This window comes from Mobula birostris, chromosome 13, assembly GCF_030028105.1.
Source record: "Mobula birostris isolate sMobBir1 chromosome 13, sMobBir1.hap1, whole genome shotgun sequence".
In the NCBI taxonomy this organism is placed as follows: Eukaryota; Metazoa; Chordata; class Chondrichthyes; order Myliobatiformes; family Myliobatidae; genus Mobula; species Mobula birostris.
In genome coordinates, this window is record NC_092382.1 from 3,455,844 (window position 1) to 3,479,396 (window position 23,553).

At 46.7% G+C, this 23,553-nt stretch overlaps 1 protein-coding gene across 16 annotated transcripts in view; it reads right to left on the reverse strand.

Annotated features, from left to right (window-relative positions):
* Nucleotides 1–503: 503 nt before the first annotated feature.
* The window catches only part of LOC140208256 (NACHT, LRR and PYD domains-containing protein 3-like), an 85,713-nt gene continuing 62,663 nt past the window's right edge, over nt 504–23,553 (reverse strand). For 10 of the 16 annotated variants that reach the window (XM_072276817.1, XM_072276815.1, XM_072276816.1 and 7 more), the window contains 11 exons: nt 21,691–21,782; nt 19,759–19,925; nt 12,801–12,972; nt 12,638–12,703; nt 6,571–8,326; nt 5,872–5,958; nt 5,546–5,716; nt 5,220–5,390; nt 4,898–5,065; nt 2,928–4,734; nt 504–1,739 (listed from right to left, as the gene is read on the reverse strand). In XM_072276817.1, the coding sequence (XP_072132918.1) occupies nt 4,575–4,734; nt 4,898–5,065; nt 5,220–5,390; nt 5,546–5,716; nt 5,872–5,958; nt 6,571–8,326; nt 12,638–12,703; nt 12,801–12,972; nt 19,759–19,925; nt 21,691–21,700 (2,928 nt within the window). In that variant the 5' untranslated portion in view covers nt 21,701–21,782 and the 3' untranslated portion in view covers nt 504–1,739; nt 2,928–4,574. The other 6 variants (XM_072276810.1, XM_072276820.1, XM_072276811.1 and 3 more) reach the window with 6 other exon arrangements.

The following is a 23,553-nucleotide window of genomic DNA, read 5'->3' on the forward strand; positions in this document are numbered from 1 at the left end:
TCATACCTCTCTTTACATTCACTTCTTTAGCAAGGTCCCGCAACTCATATTTTCTAGCCTTCTTCACGGACACGGGGTCTGGCGGTTCCAGAAATCCCGAAACTTCCATTTCTGCTGCTTTTCCACACAACCAAATCAAAATTCCAAATCAAAAGGGATTTTTCCCAATCAATTCAAACCAGCCTCCCGACCGATTTGTTCATATCGCGGACATAAGCCCCAATTTTGTCACGTACCCCATGACAGGAATAAAGTACCAGCAGAAATAGAAACCACTTTGGAGTCTAGTATTGCTAGAAACTAATAATATTTATTAATAACTACACAATACAGAAAACTAAGTGAACATAAATCAAACAGGGTAGCAATAAGTAGATGTAAGTAAGTGTGGAATATATATACGTGTGAAAAACCAAGCTTCTTTAGGTCTAGGGGTAAAAAGATACAGTCTTACGATATTGAGTAAAGTTCAGTTCAGTTCGTGGAATTTAGTTGAATGGCGATGGAGAGAGAGAGAGAGAGAGAGAGAGAGAGAGAGAGAGAGAGAGAGAGAGAGAGAGAGAGAGTTGAGTCTTGAGGTGAGCTGTTGCCGTCGATTTTCTTGCTGTCCTCCGAAATCCTTCACAAGTCACTGACTGTGAACTAACAACAAAGAGGACCGTACTTCGGTGTGGTTGAGCTGTCTACCCAGGCCAGGGTCGGATACATAGACAACTCCCCACTGGTCTTGCCTTTGAATCTTCACTGGCAGAGCACTTGGATCGATCTGCCTGATCGGTCCTCCAGAAACCCACTTTCTCTGTGGGCACCACAAAGCTCATTTAGTGTCCCGATCATGTGTCTGAGGTTTGTATTATCTGACCTCCTATTTATTTCCCTGTGCTAAGCATCACCTGTCATTCAAAGAGTCCCTCCTACCTTTGTCTGTGAGGACATGTAAGCAAGCAACAAGTCCTTGGAATTAACATCAATAATGTCCTGTCGAGCACCTTCGAGCTGTTCAGTATTATCTCCAAAGTTAGCTCCCGTGACAGTCCAACCATCACTCTTTGTCTCTCTCTCTCTCTCTCTTCAAAACAAACCATCAATGATAAATGACTCTCCTGTAACTCTTCAAACAGTTAATGTGGACACTCCTGGATCCCTTCACACCATAAACCTCCCTCACCTCCTACCATCTTCAGGAAGGTGTGCAGAAGTTCCTGAAGTCCGATAATATCCACCTCCTCCGCCAGGAGAAGGAACATAGTCCGTTTTGCAAAGTCGTCAACATCCACACGACCCTCGACTTTCCTTGTAACTAATAAACCCATCGGCGTCCATGTCAAATTCCGTAAACGCCGCCCTGAGTTCTGTCAAACACGGAATTCGGGCGTCCCCGCCAGTTTCCAGGTTCACAGACCCGTTGAAAATGAACTGGAAGGAGCCCCATTGGGAGGCAGATAGTGGGCGTGAATAGGAAGGGGTGGGTCCCATTGGGAGTGAACGGCAAGGACTGGGTCCATTGGGTGTGCGGAAGATGGGAAGGAATGAGAAGGGGTGGGGTCCATTTGGAGTTCAGGCGATGGGGATGAATAGGCAAGGGTGGAGTTTGATTGGGAGCGTGCCCCGTGTGAGCGGACTGGAAGGGACCGTGTCCTCCTAGGAGTGCGGATGGTGGGAGAGGACGGGAAGGGGTGGGGTCCCGGTTTTGCAAAATTTTCCTCATCTTCGATTTCATCCTCAGCTACTTCTGGACCCTAGAAATCAAATGTGATTGTTAACTGCAGGGGTTCTAATATCGACCTGTACTCCCCTGCCCGTGTGTGCCCCCTCACACCTTTGCCCACTCTGTGCACCCCTTCGTTACACTACTTCTCTTCCTGCCCCTCTGACCTTCTCTACAGAGATTCCTCTGGTGTGTGTGTGGGGGGGGGGGGAGGGGGCCGTGGTCCCTGTGCTACGAGCTGAGAGTGTCCTCACTAATCCGTTTCAACTTGAGAATTTAGCTGATATATTTCACTCTACAGAGACCTTTTCTCCATGTCTGGGCAGGAGATGGCAAGATTGGACAGTGCAGAGGGAGCTTCACTCTGTGCCAGACCCCGGGAGTGTGTGATGGGACGTGAAGAGGGAGATTCACTCTGTGTCTGACCCCGGGAGTGTGTGATGGGACGGTGTGGAGGGAGATTCACTCTGTGTCTGACCCCGGGAGTGTGTGATGGGACGGTGTGGGGGGAGATTCACTCTGTGTCTGACCCCGGGAGTGTGTGATGGGACAGTGTGGGGGGAGATTCACTCTGTGTCTGACCCCGGGAGTGTGTGATGGGACGGTGGGGAGGGAGATTCACTCTGTGTCTGACCCCGGGAGTGTGTGATGGGACGGTGCGGAGGGAGATTCACTCTGTGTCTGACCCCGGGAGTGTGTGATGGGACGGTGGGGAGGGAGATTCACTCTGTGTCTGACCCCGGGAGTGTGTGACGGGACGGTGCGGGGGGAGATTCACTCTGTGTCTGACCCCGGGAGTGTGTGATGGGACGGTGGGGAGGGAGATTCACTCTGTGTCTGACCCCGGGAGTGTGTGATGGGACGGTGGGCAGGGAGATTCACGCTGTGTCTTACCCCGGGAGTGTGTGATGGGATGGTGTGGTGGGAGATTCACGCTGTGTCTGACCCCGGGAGTGTGTGATGGGACGGTGGGCAGGGAGATTCACTCTGTGTCTGACCCCGGGAGTGTGTGACGGGACGGTGTGGAGGCAGATTCACTCTGTGTTTGACCCCGGGAGTGTGTGATGGGACGGTGCGGAGGGAGATTCACTCTGTGTCTGACCCCGGGAGTTTGTGATGGGATGGAGTGGGTGGAGATTCATTTTGTGTCCGACCCCGGGAGTGTGTGATGGGACAGTCAGGGCCACAGACAGCCCTTGCAGGTGAGGCGACATTTCACCTGTGAGTCGACTGGGGTGATATACTGCGTCCGGTGCTCCCGATGCGGCCTTCTATATATCGGCGAGACCCGACGCAGCCTGGGAAACCGTTTCGCTGAACACCCACACTCTGTCGCCAGAGAAAGCAGGATCTCCCAGTGGCCACACATTTTAATTCCACGTCCCCTTCCCATTCTTGTATGTCTGTCCACGGCCTCCTCTCCTGTCAAGATGAAGCCATACTCAGGTTGGAAGAACATCTTATGTTCTGAGTGGGTAGCCTCCAAACTGATGGCATGAACATTGACTTCTCAAACCCGTTAATGCCCCACCACCCCTTTCTACACCATCCCTTGTTTATTTATTTATTTATAATCTTTTATGTTTTTTTCTTTTGTTTCCCCTCTCTTTTTTCTCCCTCTGTCCCTCTCACTATAACTCCTTGCCTCTCCTCTCCCCCTTTCTTTCTCGCTTGGCCTCCCATCCCACGATCCTCTCCCTTCTCCAGCCTTGTATCCATTTTGACAAACATCTTTCCGGCTCTCAGCTCCATCCCTCCCCCTCCTGTCTTCTCCAATCATTTTGAATCTCCCCCTCCCCCTCTCAAATCTCTTCATTCAGTTAGTCCTGACGAAGGGTCTCGGCCCGAAACGTCAACCGTACCTTTTCCTATAGGTGCTGCCGGACCTGCTGAGTTCCACCAGCATTTTGTGTGTGTGGCTTGAATTTCCAGCATCTGCAGATTTCCCCGTGTTTGCATTTTCTGATCTCCTTTGTCGTTTTTTTTTCTGCGAGAGCAAGGAGAGTGCGCAGGGAGGTGGAGGTCAGGGTAGTGTAAGTATCTGGGGAATGAGGAAGCAGTGGTCAGCCTGGATGGGGATGGGGAGTGAAGAGATCCTGGGGACCAGACACTATTTTACTGACATCCCTGAGCTTGGAGCTGAGAGGCTGCTGTACCAGTGTGAGGAGCTCAGACCCATTCTTGCAGTACACCGGGTGCGGGGGGCAGCAGGAACCCCAGGTCACTGTTTCTCCTCTAGTGAGACTCGAGTCCAACACCAAGACAGGCAGTTACAGCGGTTTATTGATTTCATCAGGACAAATGTAAATTAAACAATGTGTGAGCTGCTGACGTGCGAAAATAAATAAGCTGCTCCCGATTCACTCACAGTCACACACAGTTAACTGTCCGGTGACAATGAGAGACTGGTTGAATAATCAGTCCCGTTTCTCACCGTCACTCTGCATCGGGGAACCGATGATTACAAAATCACACTTTAGGGTCGTGTCCGAGATCGCTGCAGATCCAGGGTCACTGCCGAGGTATTTGTCAATTTAACACCATTATATCAGCCAGACTGCCGAATGCACCGTCCTCAGCAAAGGGAGCAAAAGGATTCTCTCCCGGGATAATCCCACCCCGGGACACCGGTGTCCCAGACTGAGCCCCGGCCACCGGTCTCTTCCTGTCTGTGTAATTCCCCGGGGTCTCACGTGGGGGAGTCTCGAACACGCACATCCGGCGGAAGCTGTGCCGTTGGACAACAGGCGGAAATACGTCACTGAGGGACCGCTTCCGAAGTCACAGAGCGCTGAACGGGAGTCAGCTCCGTCAGAAACGTTGGGAATTAAAGCCGGCGCGCGGCCATTAAAGGTAAGGGCAGGAGTTAAAGGGGAGGGCGGGGAATCAGCCAAAATGACCCCATCCCGCGGGCGGGGATGTTCACACATTCAGATGTTCCAACAGTCACTGTCAGTCCGGGTCTGGGTTCCTGCAGAGATCTCAGTTCCTTCTCCCCAGTCTCACTGAACTCATTGTTCCCCAGCCTGAAACAGCAGGGAAATAAAGACGAAATAAACAGATTATATAACAGTGTCGGTAACAGGGGACTGGGGTTAATGTTTCAACAGCACTCGCAGACAAATATCACCAGAAAACCCGCGGATTCGCTGATATTTTATCACATTGAACATTAACACAAATACTCACCAGATCCACTCCAGACTCGGGAGGGTCAGTATGAGGCGGCGGAGAGCGGGGACAGATCGGTCTGTCAGCGAATTTAATCCCAGCTCCAGCTCCGTCAGTGATGAGTTTGTACTGAGAGCGGAGACGAGATCCTCGGCACCAGAATCTGTGAGACCGACACTGTCCAGCCTGGAGATGAGAGAGAGTGAGGGTGAAGTACACAGAGAGACAGGAGACGGTACAAATCCCCAGTGTTTATCAGTAACTCAATTACTGATCACATTATGTTCAGTGTCAGACACCCAGTGACTGTAAACACAATCTCCCACAGTCTGGTACTTACCACAGTTTCTGTATTTTACACTCCGGGTTCCTCAGAGCCGCAGACACCAGTTTCACTCCTGAATCTCCCAGTTTATTAAAACCCAGGTCCAGTTCCGTCAGTGATGGGTTTGTACTGAGAGCGGAGACGAGATCCTCGGCACCAGAGTCTTTAAGGCAAACACCGCCCAGCCTGGAGATGAGAGAGAGTGAGGGTGAAGGACACAGAGAGACAGGAGACGGTACAAATCCCCAGTGTTTATCAGTAACACAATTACTGATCACATTAATGTTCAGTGTCAGACATCCAGTGACTGTAAACACAATCTCCCACAGTCTGGTACTTACCACAGTTTCTGTATTTTACACTCCGGGTTCCTTAGAGCCGCAGACACCAGTTTCACTCCTGAATCTCCAAGTTTATTAAAACCCAGGTTCAGCTCCGTCAGTGATGGGTTTGTACTGAGAGCGCAGGCGAGATCCTCGGCACCAGAATCTGTGAGACCGACTTTGTCCAGACTGTAGGTGAGAGAGAGTGAGGGTGAGGGACACAGAGAGACAGGAGATGGTACAAATCCCCAGTATTTATAAGTAACACATTTAATGATCACAATAATGTTCAGTGTCAGACACCCAGTGACTGTAAACACAATCTCCCACAGTCTGGTACTTACCCCAGTGTCTGTATTTTACAGTCCAGGTTCCTCAGAGCCGCAGACACCATTTTCACTCCTGAATCTCCCAGTTTATTCTCCCCAAGTCTAAGCACAAACAGACAAATTGATGAACAAAGTGATTCAAACGGCGGATATTTCCACAGATTGTACGGGAGGGGTGTGTCTGAACTGAGGCCCACAATCGGGAGTGGAGATGCGCCCATGGGTTCTGGGTATCTGGTAGTCAGCACAGTCACACAGGTGGACTGATGGTGATAGTCACACACGGGGAAGGGCAGGGGAGGACAATCTCACAATGGTATTTATTTCCTTCTCACTGGGACAGTCTGCTGACGGTCTCTTGTCCCTCACTGGGAAGGGGGTGTGAATCTCTGACCCACCTGCTGCAGTCAGTGTTGGTAACAGTGAGAAGGAACATTGTCAATGGACGTGTCACAGGCAGCGAGAAACACGGCCATTCCTGTGATTTACTACCATTAAACCAATGGCCGTTGTTCACTGATCTGATGAAGTCTCCAACATCCCTTCACAAGGAACCACAGAACCCTCCTGTCCTTGGGGAATTACTGACTGATCCCCGGGCATTTGTCACAATTCATCACAATCTGATTTTGCTAGTTTTAACCAAATCCCTTAACATTGAAGCAACACAATGGAACATTTTCACAGCTCACAGTGAAAGATAAATCAAGTTACCTCAACTCCTGGCACTTGTGCAGCCCGGGTCCCAGCCGCTGGATTCCTTCACACTGAATGTGGCAGTTCTCCAGGTCGAGCTGTTTTATTGTATCACAGAGTCCGATGGCATGAGACAGGACCGCGCAGTCAATCGGGGTCAGTGTCATTCCACTGAATGAAAGTGTTTCCACAGATCCCAGTGCGGCCTGAGCCAGTCCACGATTCTGAGACTCAAACAGGTAGTGCAATGTGTTCAGGAGGCTCCTTTTACCAGCTTCACTCCTTGTGTTTCCACTCTGGCGTTTAACCTCCTCCTTCACCCAGTCAATCACCCGGCAGGTTGTTTGATGAGGAAATGGACCCAGAAACTCCTCCAGGCCACGAGTTGTAATTGGAGAGGAGAGACCAGCAACAAAACGGAGAAATACCCCAAATCGCCCATCTGTCGTGTTGTGGGCTTCAGTGAGGAATTTCAGGATATCCCCGGGATGTGGATTCAGGAATTGTGCGACTGCAGCTACAAACTCTTGGATGGTGAGGTGTGGGAATGTGTACACCACGCTCTGGGCAGAATCCTCTCTCTCCAAAAGCTCCATCAGGAACCCGGACAGGAACTGGGAAGGCTGCAGATTGTAGTTGATTAAATCTCCATCTGTAAACACAATCTTCTTCGCGGACACTCCTCTGAAGGCCATCTGACCAACCCTGAGTAACACATCACGGGGGTTCCCAATCTCACGGCCGTGGTTTTTCAGGATGTTGTAAATATAGTAGGAGTACAGTTGGGTGATGGTCTTGGGAACTCGCTGTGGGTCTCTGACTCTTTGTGTGAAGAAGGGGCCCAGTGCCAGAGCGAGGATCCAGCAGTAGGAGGGGTTGTAGCTCATGGTGTACAGGATCTCGTTCTCCTTCACGTGTTTGAAAACAGCTGCTGCCACCGTCTGATCTTCAAAATGCCTGAAGAAATATTCCTTCCGTTCCTCACCAACAAATCCCAGGATTTCAGCCCGGACACCGATGTCTGCCTTTTCCAATAAATGTAACGCAGTGGGGCGAGTGGTCACCAGCACTGAACACCCTGGGAGCAGCTTGCCCTGGATTAAACTGTACACAATGTCAGACACCTCACACCACCACTCGGGATCTGGGCACTGGTGCTTGGGTTCTGTATCTCTCTGACCGTCAGCAAAGTCGACGTTGTGTTTGAATTCATCCAATCCATCGAATATAAACAGTAATCCCTCCCGGTTCTTCCAGACCTCTCTCAGGGAATTCCCAAAGTAAGGATACTGATCCAGAATCAGTTCCTTCAGGTTTATTCTGCAGTTAATGGAGTTTAAATCTCGGAATTTGAAACTGAAGACAAACTGGAATTGTTGGTATATTTTCCCCGTGGCCCAGTCATAAACAATCTTTTGTACCATTGTTGTTTTCCCGATTCCCGGGACTCCGGCCACTGCTGCGGACATGCCTGTTTTGTTTCCAAAGACAGATCTTTTAAATTTTTGCAGAAAACTCCTCGTAAATAATTGATCAGTGCGGATTTTTTCCAGCTGTCCGCGGAGATGTTTTTCTCTCCACTCCTCGTGGTCTCTGCCTCTTGCCAGCAGCTCATGTTCCACCAGTCTCCGATCTCGGACAGTAGAAATGACCGTGAGCTCAGCGTATCGATCAACCAGCTGGAAAACCTTCACCTTCTCCCTCATCAGGATCGTGTTCACTCTCAGTGTTTCAGTTTGTGCCCGCAGGGTCTCCTTGTGTTTCTGCTGAACATCTTTGGATGGACAGAAATAGGTTGTCAATGCCCAATCTGATGAACATGGAGCACACAACAGTTTTTCTTCAATAAAAATAAAAAAACTTGTTAAAGGCATTGTTTGGGTAAAATTGGGAGGTCAGAGCTAAGAGTGTCTGAGAATGAACGATGGCCCAGAAACATTTCTGATCTGATTCAGTTTCACTGTGAAAGGCTCCCCTCTCCCCTCTGTTCGTAGTTTGCAGATTCCCCGGTGTTCCAGCGAGCACCAAGTGCACACGTGATTCTGGAGAGGAGAGTGTTGTGTGGAGCGGCTGGTTTCACCGCTTTCACTGCTCAGCTTCTGCTGAACTGGGCAACACTGCAGACGGTAACAGTGGGGGGAGGGGGGCATCTACTTGCTCTACTGACTTTTACCTTTCTCACAATGGACCCCATGTTCTTGACAGTCCTTTAGGATTACGCTGTCAGTACTGAGCCACAGAAAAGGAACACTATTTCTGTTTCCTTCTCCAGGCTGTACCAGTCTCAATGTAACACACCCCGCACTAGTCTACTGTCTCTTATTCTCTGAGGAGCTGGTACATGACCTCAGGCAATTCCCCGATGATGTGCGGAAGAGCAGGAAGCTGAAGAGGATGGCAGCGATAATAGGGAACTCTATAGTCAGGGGGACAGGGAGGCGATTCTGTGGACAGAAAATGGAAACACCGATGGTCTTCGCCTCTCAGGTGCCTTTGTCCGAAATGTTTCTGGACGCGTCCACAGTATCCTGAGAAAGGATGTTGAGCAGCCAGAGGTCGGGGCAAACGTTCGTACCGACGACATAGGAAGAGAAAAGGGAGGAGGTCTGGAAAACAGAACATAGGGAGTTAGGTAAAAAGCTGAGAAGCAGGACCTCAAATGTAGTCATCTCAGGATTGCTGCCTGTGCCACCTGACAGTGGAAATAAGAGTAGAATGAGGTGGCAGAGAAATTGTGGTTGAAGATTTGGAGCAGGGGGCAGTGATTCAGATTTCTGGATAATTGGGACCACTTCTGGGGCAGGTAAGACCTGTAGAAAAGGGATGGGCTGCACGTGAATCCGATGAGGACCAATATTCTTACGGGCAGATTTACTGGAGCTGTTGGGAGTGTTTTAAGCTAAAATGTCAGGGGGATTGGAACTCGGACGATAGAGTTGTGGATGAACCAGCAGGTTTACAAGTAGACGATGGGTGTAACATGAATGTAAGGAAGGACAAGCCAATGACTGGGTTCAAATCTGGACAGAGCAAAGTGTTCAATTGGACCACATAGACTAAATTCAAAAGGACGCAGATGCAGGACTGAACGCATTGTATTTAAATGCGCACAGCGTTCGGAATAGGCTGGACGAACGCTTGGCGCAATTAGAGATTGGTCGGTATGATGTTGCGGGCATCACTGAGTCGTGGCTGAAAGAAGACCACAGTTGGGAGCTTAACGGTACAGGATGTACGTCTTGTCGAAAGGACAGGCAGGAAGGCATAGGCGGTGGTATTGTAGCTGTGTTGGTTCGAGATAGAATCACATCTTTAGAAAAGTGATGGCATAGGGTCAGAGAATGTTGAATCTTTGTGGGTGGACATAAGAATCCGCAACGGTTAAAAAAAAAAGATTTATGGGAATCCTTTATTGCCCTGCAAATAGTAGCGAAGGTGTGGGGTTGAGATTGCAAAGGGAGCTGGAAAAGGCATGTAATAAATGTGATGACGCAATTGTAATGGGGGACTTCAATATGCTCGCGGAATAAGAAAATCAAACAAACTTCAGGAGTTGGATCGCAAGAGAGGGACTTTACTGAATTCCGATGAGTTAGCGTTTTAGAGCAGTTTGTGCTTAGCAATACTCAGGGAAGGGCTATCTTTGATTGGGTGTTGTGCAATAACCCTGATCCTATGAGGGAGCTTAATGTAAAAGAACCCTTAAGAGGTAGTGATCATCATTTGAATGAATGAATGAATTGATTCTGCAGTTTGAGAGGGAGAAGCATAACTTACAGTATCAGTATCGCAATGGAATAAAGGGAATTACAGAGGCACGAGAGAGAAGCTTACCCAGGTAGATTGGAGAAGGATACCAGTGGAGATGACGGCAGAGCTGAGATGGCTGAAGCTTCCGGGAACAGGTCACAAGTTGCAGGATAGATATGGGCTACGGAGGCAGAAGTTCTCAAGTGGCACGTATAGGCCACCATAGTTGACAAAGGAATTTAAAGACTACATAAGAGCCAAGGAAAGGGCATACAAGACAACAAACGTGAGGGAAAGTTGGATGAATAGAAAACTTTTAAAATCCAACAAAAGGCAACTAAAAAAGCTATAAGAAGGGGAAAGATGAAATATGAGGGCAGAAAAGCCAATAATATAAAGCAGGATAATAAACACTAAACACTTTTTTCAGTTATATAAACAGTAAGAAGGAAGTGAGAGTTGATACTGGAACACTGGAAAATGATGTTGGTGACATAGTAATGGTGGACAAACAAATGGCAGAATAACTTAATGTGTACTTTACATATATCTTCACTGTGCAAGACGCTAGCAGCGTGAAGTGGTCTGCGAGTGACAGGCAGTAGGAGTGAGTGCCATTCTATTACAAATTAAAAAGTTCTCGGCATACTGAAAGCTCTTAAGGTGCAAAGTCACCTGTGCCAGATGGACTACATCCCACAGTCATGAGAGAGGATGCTGAAGAGTTGACGGATGCATTGGTCATGAACTTTGAAGAATCACTTGATTCGGGCATGGTCCTGGAGGACTGGAAGATTGCAATTGTACCTCTACTCTTTAAGAAGGGAAGAGGGCAAAAGAAAGAAAATTATAGGCCAGTTAGCCAAACCTCAGTGATTGGGAAAGAGTTGGAGTCTCCTATTAAGGTTGAGATTTCAAGGTACTTGGAGACTAATGACAAAGTAAGTTAGCGTGGGTTTTGTTAGAATTCATCGAGGAAGTCAGAAGCAGGGTGGACAAAGGAGTCAGTGGATGGCATTTACTTGGAATTTCAGAAGGCATTTGATAGGGTGCCGCACATGAGTCTGCTTAACCAGATAAAAATCTATGGTGTCACAGGAAAGATACTGGCATGTGTCGCGGAATTACTGACAGGCAGCGAGTGGGAATAAAAGGGGCCTTTTCTGGTTGGCTGCCAGTGACTGGTGCTGTTCCGCAGGGATCAGTATTGGGACCACTGGCTTTCAGATTGTTTGTCAATGATGTAGACGATGGAATGAAAGTTTGAGGATGATACAGAGATAGGTGCAGGGGTAGGTAGTGCGATTGCAACAGGACTGAGACAAATTGGAAGAATGGGCAAAAAGTGGCAGATGGAATAGAGTGTTGTAAATGTTCGATGATGCATCTAATATAAATGCTGAGCCTTTACAAGACGGTATTCAGGCCGCAGTTGGAGTATTGTCAACAGTTTTGTGCCTCATACCTCTGAAAAGATGTGTTGTCATTAGAGAGGGTCCAGAGGAGATTCAAGAGGATGATTCTGGGAATGAAGGGGTTAACATATGAGGTGTGTTTTGGCAACTTTGGGCCTATACTCACTGGAATTTTGCGGAATACGAGGGAATGTGTTTGAAACCTACCAAATGTTGAAAGGACCAGACAGGGTGGATATCCAGAACTAGAGGGCACAGCCTCAAAATTGAGGGGCGATGCTTTAAAACAGGTAAGGAGGATTTCGTTTTAGCTAGAGAGTACTGAATCTGTGGAATGCTCTGTCACAGACTGCAGTGGAGGCCGAGTCCATGGGTATATTTAAGGCAGAAGTTCCAAATCGGTCAGGGCATCAAAGGATATGGCGAGAGGGCAGGTGTATGGGGCTGACTGGGATCTGGGATTAGCCATGATGGAATGGCGGAGCAGACTGATGGGCTGAATGGCCTAATTCTGCTGCTACGTCTTGTGGGCTTTGGAGGAATAACAACAACTCTCGGCTTCGCTTTGGATCGGAGGTATGAGATTTCCCTTGCTGAAGTTGGATGTTCCAATGGGAATGGTTTGCCTTCAGTTTTGTCAGATCCCAGGATACTCGGCCCTACAGAAAGGGGAACGCCGTGGTTTCATCTCTGACTGACTGGAATGTCTGTTTATCAAACTCGTAGGGGCCTCTGGGTGCACAGCCTGAGACCCGGAAGGTGTCGGGTGTTTGACAAATGAAAATCGCTTTCTGTCCTTCAGCCACAGCAACAAAAACCTGTCTTCCCGACTCTGGCAGTCTCTAAACCGGCCTCTAAATACAGGTATTCAGACTGTCAGAGTGAAATAAAGACTTTGAGATTTCCGTTCCATCTCTTACCCTTCAGATGCACCGGCACTTCAGATACACCCCGCTCAGTGTCCATGTAGGCGAACTGGCTGTCACCTGTTCAACAGATTAACCTGCATGAAGTCTGTTCTGTGTAATACTGTAAATTCATCAGCATTTACATCTGTAACACACAGTGTATTGTTCACCGTACCACGTTCCCATATTTCATTCAATATTCTGCTCAGCTTCGGTAAATGGTGGTGTAGTTTCACAAAGGATTCCCACATCACCCTCCGGGCCCCTGAGCCCTTCTCCATCACCAGGTCCAGAAGGAGTTTGGAAGCGCCCGCTCGGTTTCCCTTCTCCGCCAGCTCAGTCACGCTCTGTAATGAACAATGGGGAATATATTGAGGAGCGGAGGGATGGGTACAAATCTGCCCTGAACATGGACTGACCCAGCACATTCTGCTCGCCACAGATCAGTAACAGCCACTGAAGTGTTCATAGTGGGGGAAAGAATTTAAAAGAAGTGAGCGGGGTCAGTCATGTCCTTCTCAACGCCACAGATTGTCGGGAAACATCCGCTTGGCAAGTTTTAAGTGGAGTAGACACAGTGTGAGTGAGCCAGGGATAGAGTGGGGAGTTGAGGCTTTGTGTCAGAGAAGGTTCAGTGAGGCGAGGTGGAGGCTTTAGGTAGATTTTGGATAGTATTTTCCCTTCCTTTTCATGGTTAGAACAGTGAGAATACCAGGCAGGATAGTGGAATGCTCTTCATACTGCATGTAGCAAGGCAGGGAGACCGCCAGTGTCCCAGATAACTACACCTTCAGGAATTGCATCCAGCTGCAGCTTCTTACAGACTGTGATCAGGAATTGGAACTGGAGCTGGTTGAACCCAGGATCATTCAAGAGGATGAGAGGTTGACTGACAGGCTATACAGGGATGGAGCTATACCTAAGGCGCAGGACACAGGTAACTGAGAGGCAGCCACTGCAGGAAACTCCTCTGTAACAGGTATACAGGTTTCTGTTTCGGGGTATGACCTAGCAGAGGAAAGCCACGGTCATTAAGCCTCTGATACCGAGTTTGGTTTTGTGACTCAGAACGAGTGAGAAGCGTGAGCTGCACTAACAGGGGGAATTCCGCGGTTAGGAAAACAGACTGGAGATTCTGTTGACGAGAACAATATTTCTGGATGGTGTATCAGGGATATCTCAGTTCGAGTCTGAAACTTTCTTAAGGGCAGTGTGAGCAGCCAGAGGTCATGGTCCACGTTGGTACCAATGACAAGAGTAGTAAGTGTGATGAGGTCCTGCAAAGTGAGTTCATGGAGTTAGATGCTAAACTGAAGTGCAGGAACTCCAGGGTTGTGTTCTTAAGATTGCTACCCGTGCCCCATGCTGGGGAGGACTGAAATAGGACGATAATATAGTTTAACGTCTGGCTGATGAGATGGTGCATGACCGAGGGCTTCAGATGTTTGGATGTTTGGGCTCTCTTCCAAGGAAGTTGTGGCCTGGACACCCGTGATCGTTTTACACCCGAACTGGAGGCAGACTGATACCCCTGTGGGAAGGGTTGTTAGCGCTGCATGGGGAGAGGGGAGGTGTCAAACTTGAGTTGCAGGGGGTGAGGAACCAGCATGGATGGTGGAGTGGTTGTGTGGGAAAGATGTTGTTAAGCCAACATACAAAGTCAGGAAACTAAAGGATGAGAATCATTTTTCCCAAAATACGTATTATTTCAATGCAAGGAGTACTGTATGAAAGACAGATCAGCCTAGCATGAGGATCAGCACATTGAATTACAGCATTGTAACCATTGTTGTGATTTGGTTGGAGGAGGCGCAGGATTAACAGCTCAGCATTCCAGTGTTCCGTTGCATTAGACATGATTCGATAGAGTGGGAGGGATTACAGAGGGAGGGGTGGCATAACTAGTCAGAGAAAATGTCACTGCATTGCTCAGACAGGGCAAACTGGATAGCTGGTCCAATGAGACTACATAGGTGAAACTACGGATTAAGAAAGGGATGACCATGTTAGTTGGATTATATTATACAGCACCCAATAATCAATGGGATTTAGAAGAACAAACGTGCAGGGAGTTCACAGAAACAAGTAACATAAGATTCTGATGGTAGACAATTGACTTTCCATTTATTGACTGACTCACTGGGTTAAAGGGCTGGATGGGATAGTGTAGGTCAAATGTGTCCAGGGAAGTTTCTGTAATCGATATATTCAGGTCACAACTGGAGAGAGTGCATTCTGGAATCCCTATTAGGGAACAAAACAGGGCAAGCAACAGAGGAGTGTGCAGGAGAACACTTTGGATCTGGTGATCATAATAACATCAGTTTAACAATCATTATGGAAAAGGATGGGTCTGGTCTTTGGGTTAAGACTTTAAATTGGAGAAAAGCCAATTTTAATGGTACCAGAAAGGATCTGATGAAAGTGGATTGGGACTGGTTGATTTCTGGTACAGATGTGCTTGGTAAGTGTAGGGCCTCCAAAACCTATATTTTGAGAGTACCGAGTTCAAATACATAAATGACCACAAATGAAGAGTTTGAATGTTCCCGACAGAATAAAAGACAAGGGTACCTTCGTTTAGGGAATGTTGTTTTCTTCTTCTTCTTTTTTTTTTTTTAAAAGAGATATCAAGGCCCTGAGCATATCACAAGTATAGGCTCAAAGGATCAAATGAGGCATTTGATGAGTACAGGAAATGCAAGAGTTACTACAGGAGGAAATCAAGAGGGCGAAAGTACAGCCTGAGTTTGCTACAGCAGACAAGGGAAAAGAGAACCCCAAATCCTTCATCAAATGTATTTAGAACAAAAATATTCCAACGGTCAGAGTGGTCCTCTTGAAGCTCAGAGTGGGCATTTGTGCTTGAAGCTCAGAGTGGGCATTTGTGCTTGAAGCTCAGAGTGGGCATTTGTGCTTGAAGCTCAGAGAGGGCATTTGTGCTTGAAGCTCAGAGAGGGCATTTGTGCTTGAAGCTCAGAGTGGGCATTTGTGCTTGAAGCTCAGAGAGGGCATTTGTGCTTGAAGCTCAGAGAGGGCATTTGTGCTTGAAGCTCAGAGAGGGCATTTGTGCTTGAAGCTCAGAGTGGGCATTTGTGCTTGAAGCTCAGACTGGGCAATTGTGCTTGAAGCTCAGAGTGGGCATTTGTGCTTCAAGCTCAGAGTGGGCATTTGTGCTTCAAGCTCAGAGTGGGCATTTGTGCTTGAAGCCCAGAGTGGGCATTTGTGCTTCAAGCTCAGAGTGGGCATTTGTGCTTCAAGCTCAGAGTGGGCATTTGTGCTTGAAGCCCAGAGAGGGCATTTGTGCTTGAAGCCCAGAGTGGGCATTTGTGCTTGAAGCCCAGAGTGGGCATTTGTGCTTGAAGCCCAGAGTGGGCATTTGTGCTTGAAGCTCAGAGTGGGCATTTGTGCTTGAAGCTCAGACTGGGCATTTGTGCTTGAAGCTCAGAGTGGGCATTTGTGCTTGAAGCTCAGACTGGGCATTTGTGCTTGAAGCTCAGACTGGGCATTTGTGCTTGAAGCTCAGAGAGGGCATTTGTGCTTGAAGCTCAGAGAGGGCATTTGTGCTTGAAGCTCAGAGAGGGCATTTGTGCTTGAAGCTCAGAGAGGGCATTTGTGCTTGAAGCTCAGAGTGGGCATTTGTGCTTGAAGCTCAGAGTGGGCATTTGTGCTTGAAGCTCAGAGAGGGCATTTGTGCTTGAAGCTCAGAGAGGGCATTTGTGCTTGAAGCTCAGAGTGGGCATTTGTGCTTGAAGCTCAGAGAGGGCATTTGTGCTTGAAGCTCAGAGTGGGCATTTGTGCTTGAAGCTCAGAGTGGGCATTTGTGCTTGAAGCTCAGAGAGGGCATTTGTGCTTGAAGCTCAGAGAGGGCATTTGTGCTTGAAGCTCAGAGAGGGCATTTGTGCTTGAAGTTCAGAGTGGGCATTTGTGCTTGAAGCTCAGAGAGGGCATTTGTGCTTGAAGCTCGGAGTGGGCATTGGTGCTTGAAGCTCAGAGTGGGCATTTGTGCTTGAAGCTCAGAGAGGGCATTTGTGCTTGAAGCTCAGAGTGGGCATTTGTGCTTGAAGCTCAGAGAGGGTATTTGTGCTTGATGCTCAGAGTGGGCATTTATGCTTGAAGCTCAGAGTGGGCATTTATGCTTGAAGCTCAGAGAGGGCATTTATGCTTGCTGAAGTAGGTGGGGGAGACTTAAAATGGATTTTTTACAGTTATATTTACTCAGGAGACATATAGCATCTTTAGAGTGAGGCGAAACTGCAGTGAGATCATGGACTCTATACAGAGGAGGAGGTGGTTGCTGTCTTGAGGCAGATTAGGGAGGGTAAATCCCCAGGGTTTTCCTTCGTAATTTGTCTGAGGCGAGTGCAGAGATTGCAGGTGCTCCAGTAAAGATATTTAAAATGTCAGATGTGGAAGTATTGGAGGGTAGATAATGTTGCTCTGCTGTTTGAAAAGGCTGTGAGGAAAAGCCAGGGAATTACAGGTTGGTGAGCCTGACACCAGTGATGGTAAAGTTATTGGTAGGTATTCTGAGGGACTGGATATGAGTATTTGGATGGACAAGGATTGATTAGGTACCAGGTACAAACACTGATATGTACCTGGTATATCCTGTATAACTAACCTTATGGTTTCTCGAGGATGTTACCAAGCGAGTAATGAAGGCAAGTGAGTGGATGTTGTCTACGTGGACTTCAGCAAGGCCTTTGACAAGGTAAATCATAGGAGCCTGGTCAATAAGATTAAGTCGCTTGGCATATATGACATGGTAGTGAGTTAGTTTAGATATCGGATTTGCGAGAGAAGCTAAGAGATTTGTTTCTCTGACTGGAAGTCTATGACTAGTGGTGTGCTTTAGGGATCTGTACTGGGTCTGGTGTTTGTTGTATGTCATATATATATATATATATATATATATAAAAACATATAAATGCTCTGGATGACAATGTGGTAAACAGGGTCAGTAAATCTGTGGATGACATCAAGGTAGTAATGGTGAGAAATTTTATCAGAGCTTGCAGCGGGACCTGGAACAGCTGGAAAAAGGTGAAATGGAGATCGGCAGATAGGATTCAATGAAGACAAGTGTGAGGTGTTACACTATTTGAAGACAAACCACGATAGCATTAAGATATTCACTGGTTGGGCATTGAGCGGTGTGGTAACAAGGTATCAGGGATTACAGATTAGATTATGAGAACACTCAGTCCTCTTTTATTGTCATTTAGAAATGCATACATGCATTAAGAAATGATACAATGTTTCTCCAGAGTGATATCACAGAAAACAGGACAGACCAAAGACTAACACTGACAGAACCACATTACTATAACATATAGTTACAGCAGTGCAAAGCAATACCATAATTTGATAAAGAACAGACCATGGGCACAGTAAAAAATAGTCTCAAAGTCCCGAGTTGATCGACTCCCGAATCCCCGATAGCAGGCGGCAAAAGGCAGAAACTCCCTGCCATAAACCTCCAGGCACTATCAACTTGCCAATACCTTACAGATCCAAAATTGCTTAAAAGTGTTGTCAAAGGTAGATGTCCTGCTAAAACTTTTAGGATATTGGCCTTCATAAATTAAAGTATTGAATACAGAAGTTGGGATATTATGTCGAAATTGATGTTGCAGAGGCTAATTGGGAGAATGTGTGCATCTACCTCTTGGAAGTATATCAGTAAGATTGAACGAGCAGAGAAAAAATTACAGGGTGTTGTCAGGACTTGAGGGCCTGAGATATAGAGAAAGTTTGAATAGGTTAGGACTGCCATAGAGTGTAGGACGACTAGGAGAGTTGTGATAGCGGTATAAAAGTTTATAAAAGGTATAGAGAAGGTAGATGCAAACAGGCATCTATTACTCAGTTTGGGTGAGACTGGAACTAGAGGTCATGGATTAAGGATGAAAGATGAAAGAAAATTTAAGGGAGAACTTCACTCAGAGGCTGGTGAGAGTATGGAACGAGCTGCCATCGGAAGTGATGTATGTGCATTTGATTTGAACATTTAAAAACAATTTGGATAAGTACATGAATGAGAATGGTATGGATGTTTCTAGTTGGTGTGCAGATCAATGCAACTAAGTATGTAATAGGTCAGTGTGACCTTGATGGGCCGAGGAGCCTGTTGCTGTACTGTAGAGTTCGATGACTGTGACTAAGTCAAACTATGACAGGGTCACTGGGGTAAACTCTGGTGACCGCAGCAGGTTCACAATTAGCTGCCAGGCTCCATGATGGGTCCACTGTCAGCCTACAGCTGGGAACTGGCAGTGAGGAGCAGACAGCAATTGCAGGACTTTTGTGCATGTTAGAGACACCAAAGTCAAATGGTAGTAATGCAGAGAAGGAAGTTCGGATTGAAATTGTCAGCTGTTCCGTGTGGAACGTTAGGGTGAGCGATAATGTGTGGCTCTTCACTAAAATTCAGTCTGATGAGCAATAGATGAATGTGTCCCAGTAACAAGAGGACTATTAGAAAGGCATTTCTTGGTAATCCTGTGTTAGCTGCAGATGCTTGACCTATTTTCAATTGTATGATTTTGCAGTTCCCAGTGTTAACAGTATATGCTGTGGTAATTACAGGCTCCAAATGGAACTGTCACAAGGAATAGAAGGTAACTGAACCATGAGGCATGTTGGGATATTTGATCAAATGCAAGAGGGTCAGTAGTTGAAAAGAGAGACAATATTCAGTACTGCCTGTTCAATTGATGATGGGGTCGAATCTAGACTCGAGAAATGAGCTGAGAATTAAGTCACTATCAAGAGAGACTGGTGAATGCCCATTAAGGTCGAGCATTGGGAACATGATGTGATGTCAGACTGAGCGCTGTGAAGTTGTCCTCTGTCTACTTGCAATGTCTGTCAAGTGCCACGCCACTAAATTCACCCATCAATCATTGTCTGTATCCTAGCCTGTCTAAATGTGAATGTATTCTGAAAAATGGTCAGAGGCTTCTACTGGTGAATAAACGTTCAGGGTTTCTGCAAACAAAAACACTTTTCTTGATGTTAACCAGAAGCATTGTAGGATTTTCATAGCCCAGAGGTGCTGTTACACCGGTTCTGTCGATCTGTGATAGATTCAGTAGAATCTACAGTCAGTCTATGTTCCTACCACTTACGTGATACTCTTGCCCAGTGAAGTGATCCTCGCCCATTAACATGAAGCCGACTCCCTCCACTCCCTCCTCAATCGCCTGCTCCAGTCGCTCCATGTAGAATCTCGTCAACTGGAACAGTTGGTGATCCTCACAATTTGACAGGAAGACGGAGATTGCAGAGTTCAGATCTGTAGTCAATCATAGAACATAAAACAGTAGACTGTACCATGCGTATGCGGACACGATGCCAATTTAAACCAATCCCATCTTCAGGAACATGGTCAATATCCCTCCGTTCCCGGCCTACTCATGAGTTCAAATGCCTCTCAGATGCTCCTGAGTATCTGTTTCCAGTCCCTCCCTTGGCAGCTCATTCCAGACACTGATATCTCTCTGTGCAAAAACCTGCATCCTAAATCCCCCTTAAACTGTACCCTCTAACCTTAAAGCTATTCACTGCCGTGCTTGATGTTCGCACCGAGTCACAGACTATCGAACTCTACTGTGCTTCTCGTAAATTTATGAATTCTCTGAGATAAGGCCTCAGTCTCCGACATTCCAAGGAAAGAAATCCAAGCTTGATTGACCTCTCCTGGCAGCCAATATTCTGTAATCTGGGTACAGTAACTGATTATATTCTGTAATCATGGTGAAACTCATCTGCACCCTCTCCAGAACTTCCAAATCATTCTCATGATGTGGCTACCAGATTTGTGCACAATACTGAAATTGTCTCTTAACCAACGTTCATCCAGTTACAGCACAACTTTAAAAAATACTGACTCACACATCAACCCGTCATTAGCATGCTACCAATTGTGTTGCCATTTTCAGGGAGCTATGCACATCCATCACAAGACCAGTCCGTACATCAGCCTTCCTAAATGTCCCAGCATTCACTGCATAAATCGCTCACGCACTTGACCTCCCAAATTGCAACTCCTCACATTTGCCCGAATTAACTCTACCTGGTGTCTCTCTGTTCATATTTCTAATTGGATGATGAACACTTTGACAACAGTCCCAAATTTACTCAACTCTGCAAACTCTGTAACTCGATGGATCAGTCCACCTATGTGCTTTTACAAAGTATATATACGGATTCATGCGGGCACTACTGGTCACAGACCTTCACCCAGAAGAATGCTCCTCCAGTCCTGACTCTACTTTGTGTGACCAGGACAAATTTGAAATCAATGTACAAAGTCCCAGCTTAACATTCCTCAAACCAAAATGTCGATTGTTAATTTCCCTCTATAGATGCTGCCTGACCTGCTGTTCCTCCAGCATTGTGTGCATTGCCCTCTCTACTAACTCTCTTGTTTTACTTTAATCTTATTCACCAAGGACATTCATTGCCTCAGTAGCCCACTCAGATTCCCTGTTTAAAATTTCTCCTGTTCATTGTCTCCCGCACCCAGCCCATTCTCCCACAATAAAATGTTCCTTAACTCAGCCACAGAAAACAGACACCGGGAACTCCCTTCACCTCCATTGAGCAACAACCTGATAATCCGGGGGGAATTCACCACTTGCCTTCCAAAAGAGAAAACAACATCTGTTTCTCTCAATGGCTGTTGGAGGCGTTTCCCACATCAGGATGTACCAAATACTGACGGAAATTCTGTCTGTTCCCTGGACAGATACATTGCCCGCTGCTGTATTCCTGTCTGAGTTTCACCCATACCCACCTTATTCAGGAGCTCCTTCCCCTTTCACTCAGGTGAAGATTTGCACGGTGAGCAGAGTGATTCGACCATTCCCGTTGTTAGGTCCCTGCGCTGGACCTGGTGAATTGTTCCAGTGCTGAAGGTCGCTTTACCAGTAGGATCAATAATGGCAGTTTTGCTGTGCCCCTTTAGCGCCCAGGTTTATTCCTCTGAACTATTGATGAGCTGACTACACGTGTACCACAGGACAGAGTTTTAATGAGAAAGAGCCCAGTGAACATACCTGTGTCCATTCTGACTCTGACTGACGTTGGTTGATTGTCGGCTGCTTGTCTGCCGTCCGGGTGGAAGAAAGCACCTCCTGCTGGCGATAATCTTAATTACACAAATAAAAAAAATTGAGTCAGTTACTCTGCCCTTCATAATTTAAAACACTTTTGTCAGGTTGCTGCTCAGTCTCCTACATTCCAGGGAGCAAAGATATAGAGTCGCCATCCTCTCCCCAGCACTGAGGCCTTCTCGCCCTGACAACACATTCGCAAGTCTTCTCTGCACTCTTTCAACTTTAACCAAGCCTTTTCAAACATATAGAGGGTAGAACTATACTTTGTACTGCAAACACAGTCTCACCAACGACTTACACAATGGCACCATAGTGGTTAACACAACTCTTTACAGTTCGAATGACCCGGCTGCAATTTCCACCGATGACTGTCAGAGTTTGCAGGTTCTCACTGTGATCACACGGGTTTCCTCCAGCTGCTCCGGTTTCACCCCACAGTCTGAAGAGGTACTGCTGGGAAGGTTAATTCTTCATAGTAAATTGTCCTTTGACAAGACTAGGATCAAATCGGGGGAATTAACGGGCAGCGCGGCTCACTGTATTTCAATTAAAAAAAACATTATGTCCCAACTCCTGCTCTCAATACTCTGACTGTTGAAGTATGGTGTGGTAAACACCTCTTCACCACCGTGTTGCCGTATTGAGTGAACTATGGACTTAAACTCTTCGGTCCCTCTGTTCTATGACAATCTCAGACCATGAGCAATATTCAGAATGAAACTGAAGAACGCCAGGAAAAGCAACGTACCAGAAGTTTGATGTTGATAGTATCCCTCAAGAATATGCCGTGGAGGTGAAGAACAGATTCATGGATTAAAGCTGGTAGAGAAAAAGCCAAAAGAACTGTGGAAAGAAGTCAGGAGCATTATACAAGAGGTGCCAAAAAATATTGCAAACACAAAGAAAACCAGGAAAGCAAACTGGCTTTCTGCGTAGGCTGAGCAGTGAAGAGAAGTGAAGAAGAGAAGGCCAATGGAGATCGGAACAAATACCTCCAACTGAACACAAAGTCCAAGAAGATAGCAAGGAAAGATACGGAAACTTACTTAAAGGAGCGAAGCAAAGAAGCTGAAGAAGCCAAAAGAATTGGATAAAAACAAGAAATCTATTCAAGAAGATTAGAGAAATCAAAGGAACATTTCATGCAAAAATGAGTACAGGAAAAGATAAAAAAGGGAAGCACCATACAGAAGCAGAAGACATCAAAAAGAGATGGCAGGAATGCACAGAAGAATTGTGCAGGAAATATCCCAACAGCAAAGACACCTGCAGTGACTCCCTCCTTGATCTAGAGCTGGACATTCTGGAAAGTGAAGTTGGATGGGCGATAGTGAGGCTGCAGGATGTGACAGCAGTCCAGTTCAATCGTTTAAAACTTTAAAAGGTGACGCTGTAAAAGTGTTGCATGCAATTTGACAGCAGATCTGGTAAACCTAACAATGGCCTGTAGTCTGGGGAAAAAAAACAGTTTATATCCCAATTCCCAAGAAGGGAAATGTAAAGGAATTTTCAAATTACCGAACAGTTTCACTAATCTCACATGCCAGCAAGGTAATGCTAAAGATCATGCAAGCAAGACTCCAGCAATCTACGTAATGAGAACTGCCAGATGTACAAGCTGGTTTTAGAAGAGGCAGAGGCACCAGAGACAAAATTGCTAACTTACACTAGATAATAGAGAAATCGAGAGAATTCCAGAAAAGTATTTATCTGTGTTTTATTGACTACTCTAAAGCCTTCGACAGTGTGGACCATAATAAACTGTGGCAAATCCTTAAAGAAATAGGGATACCTGGACATCTG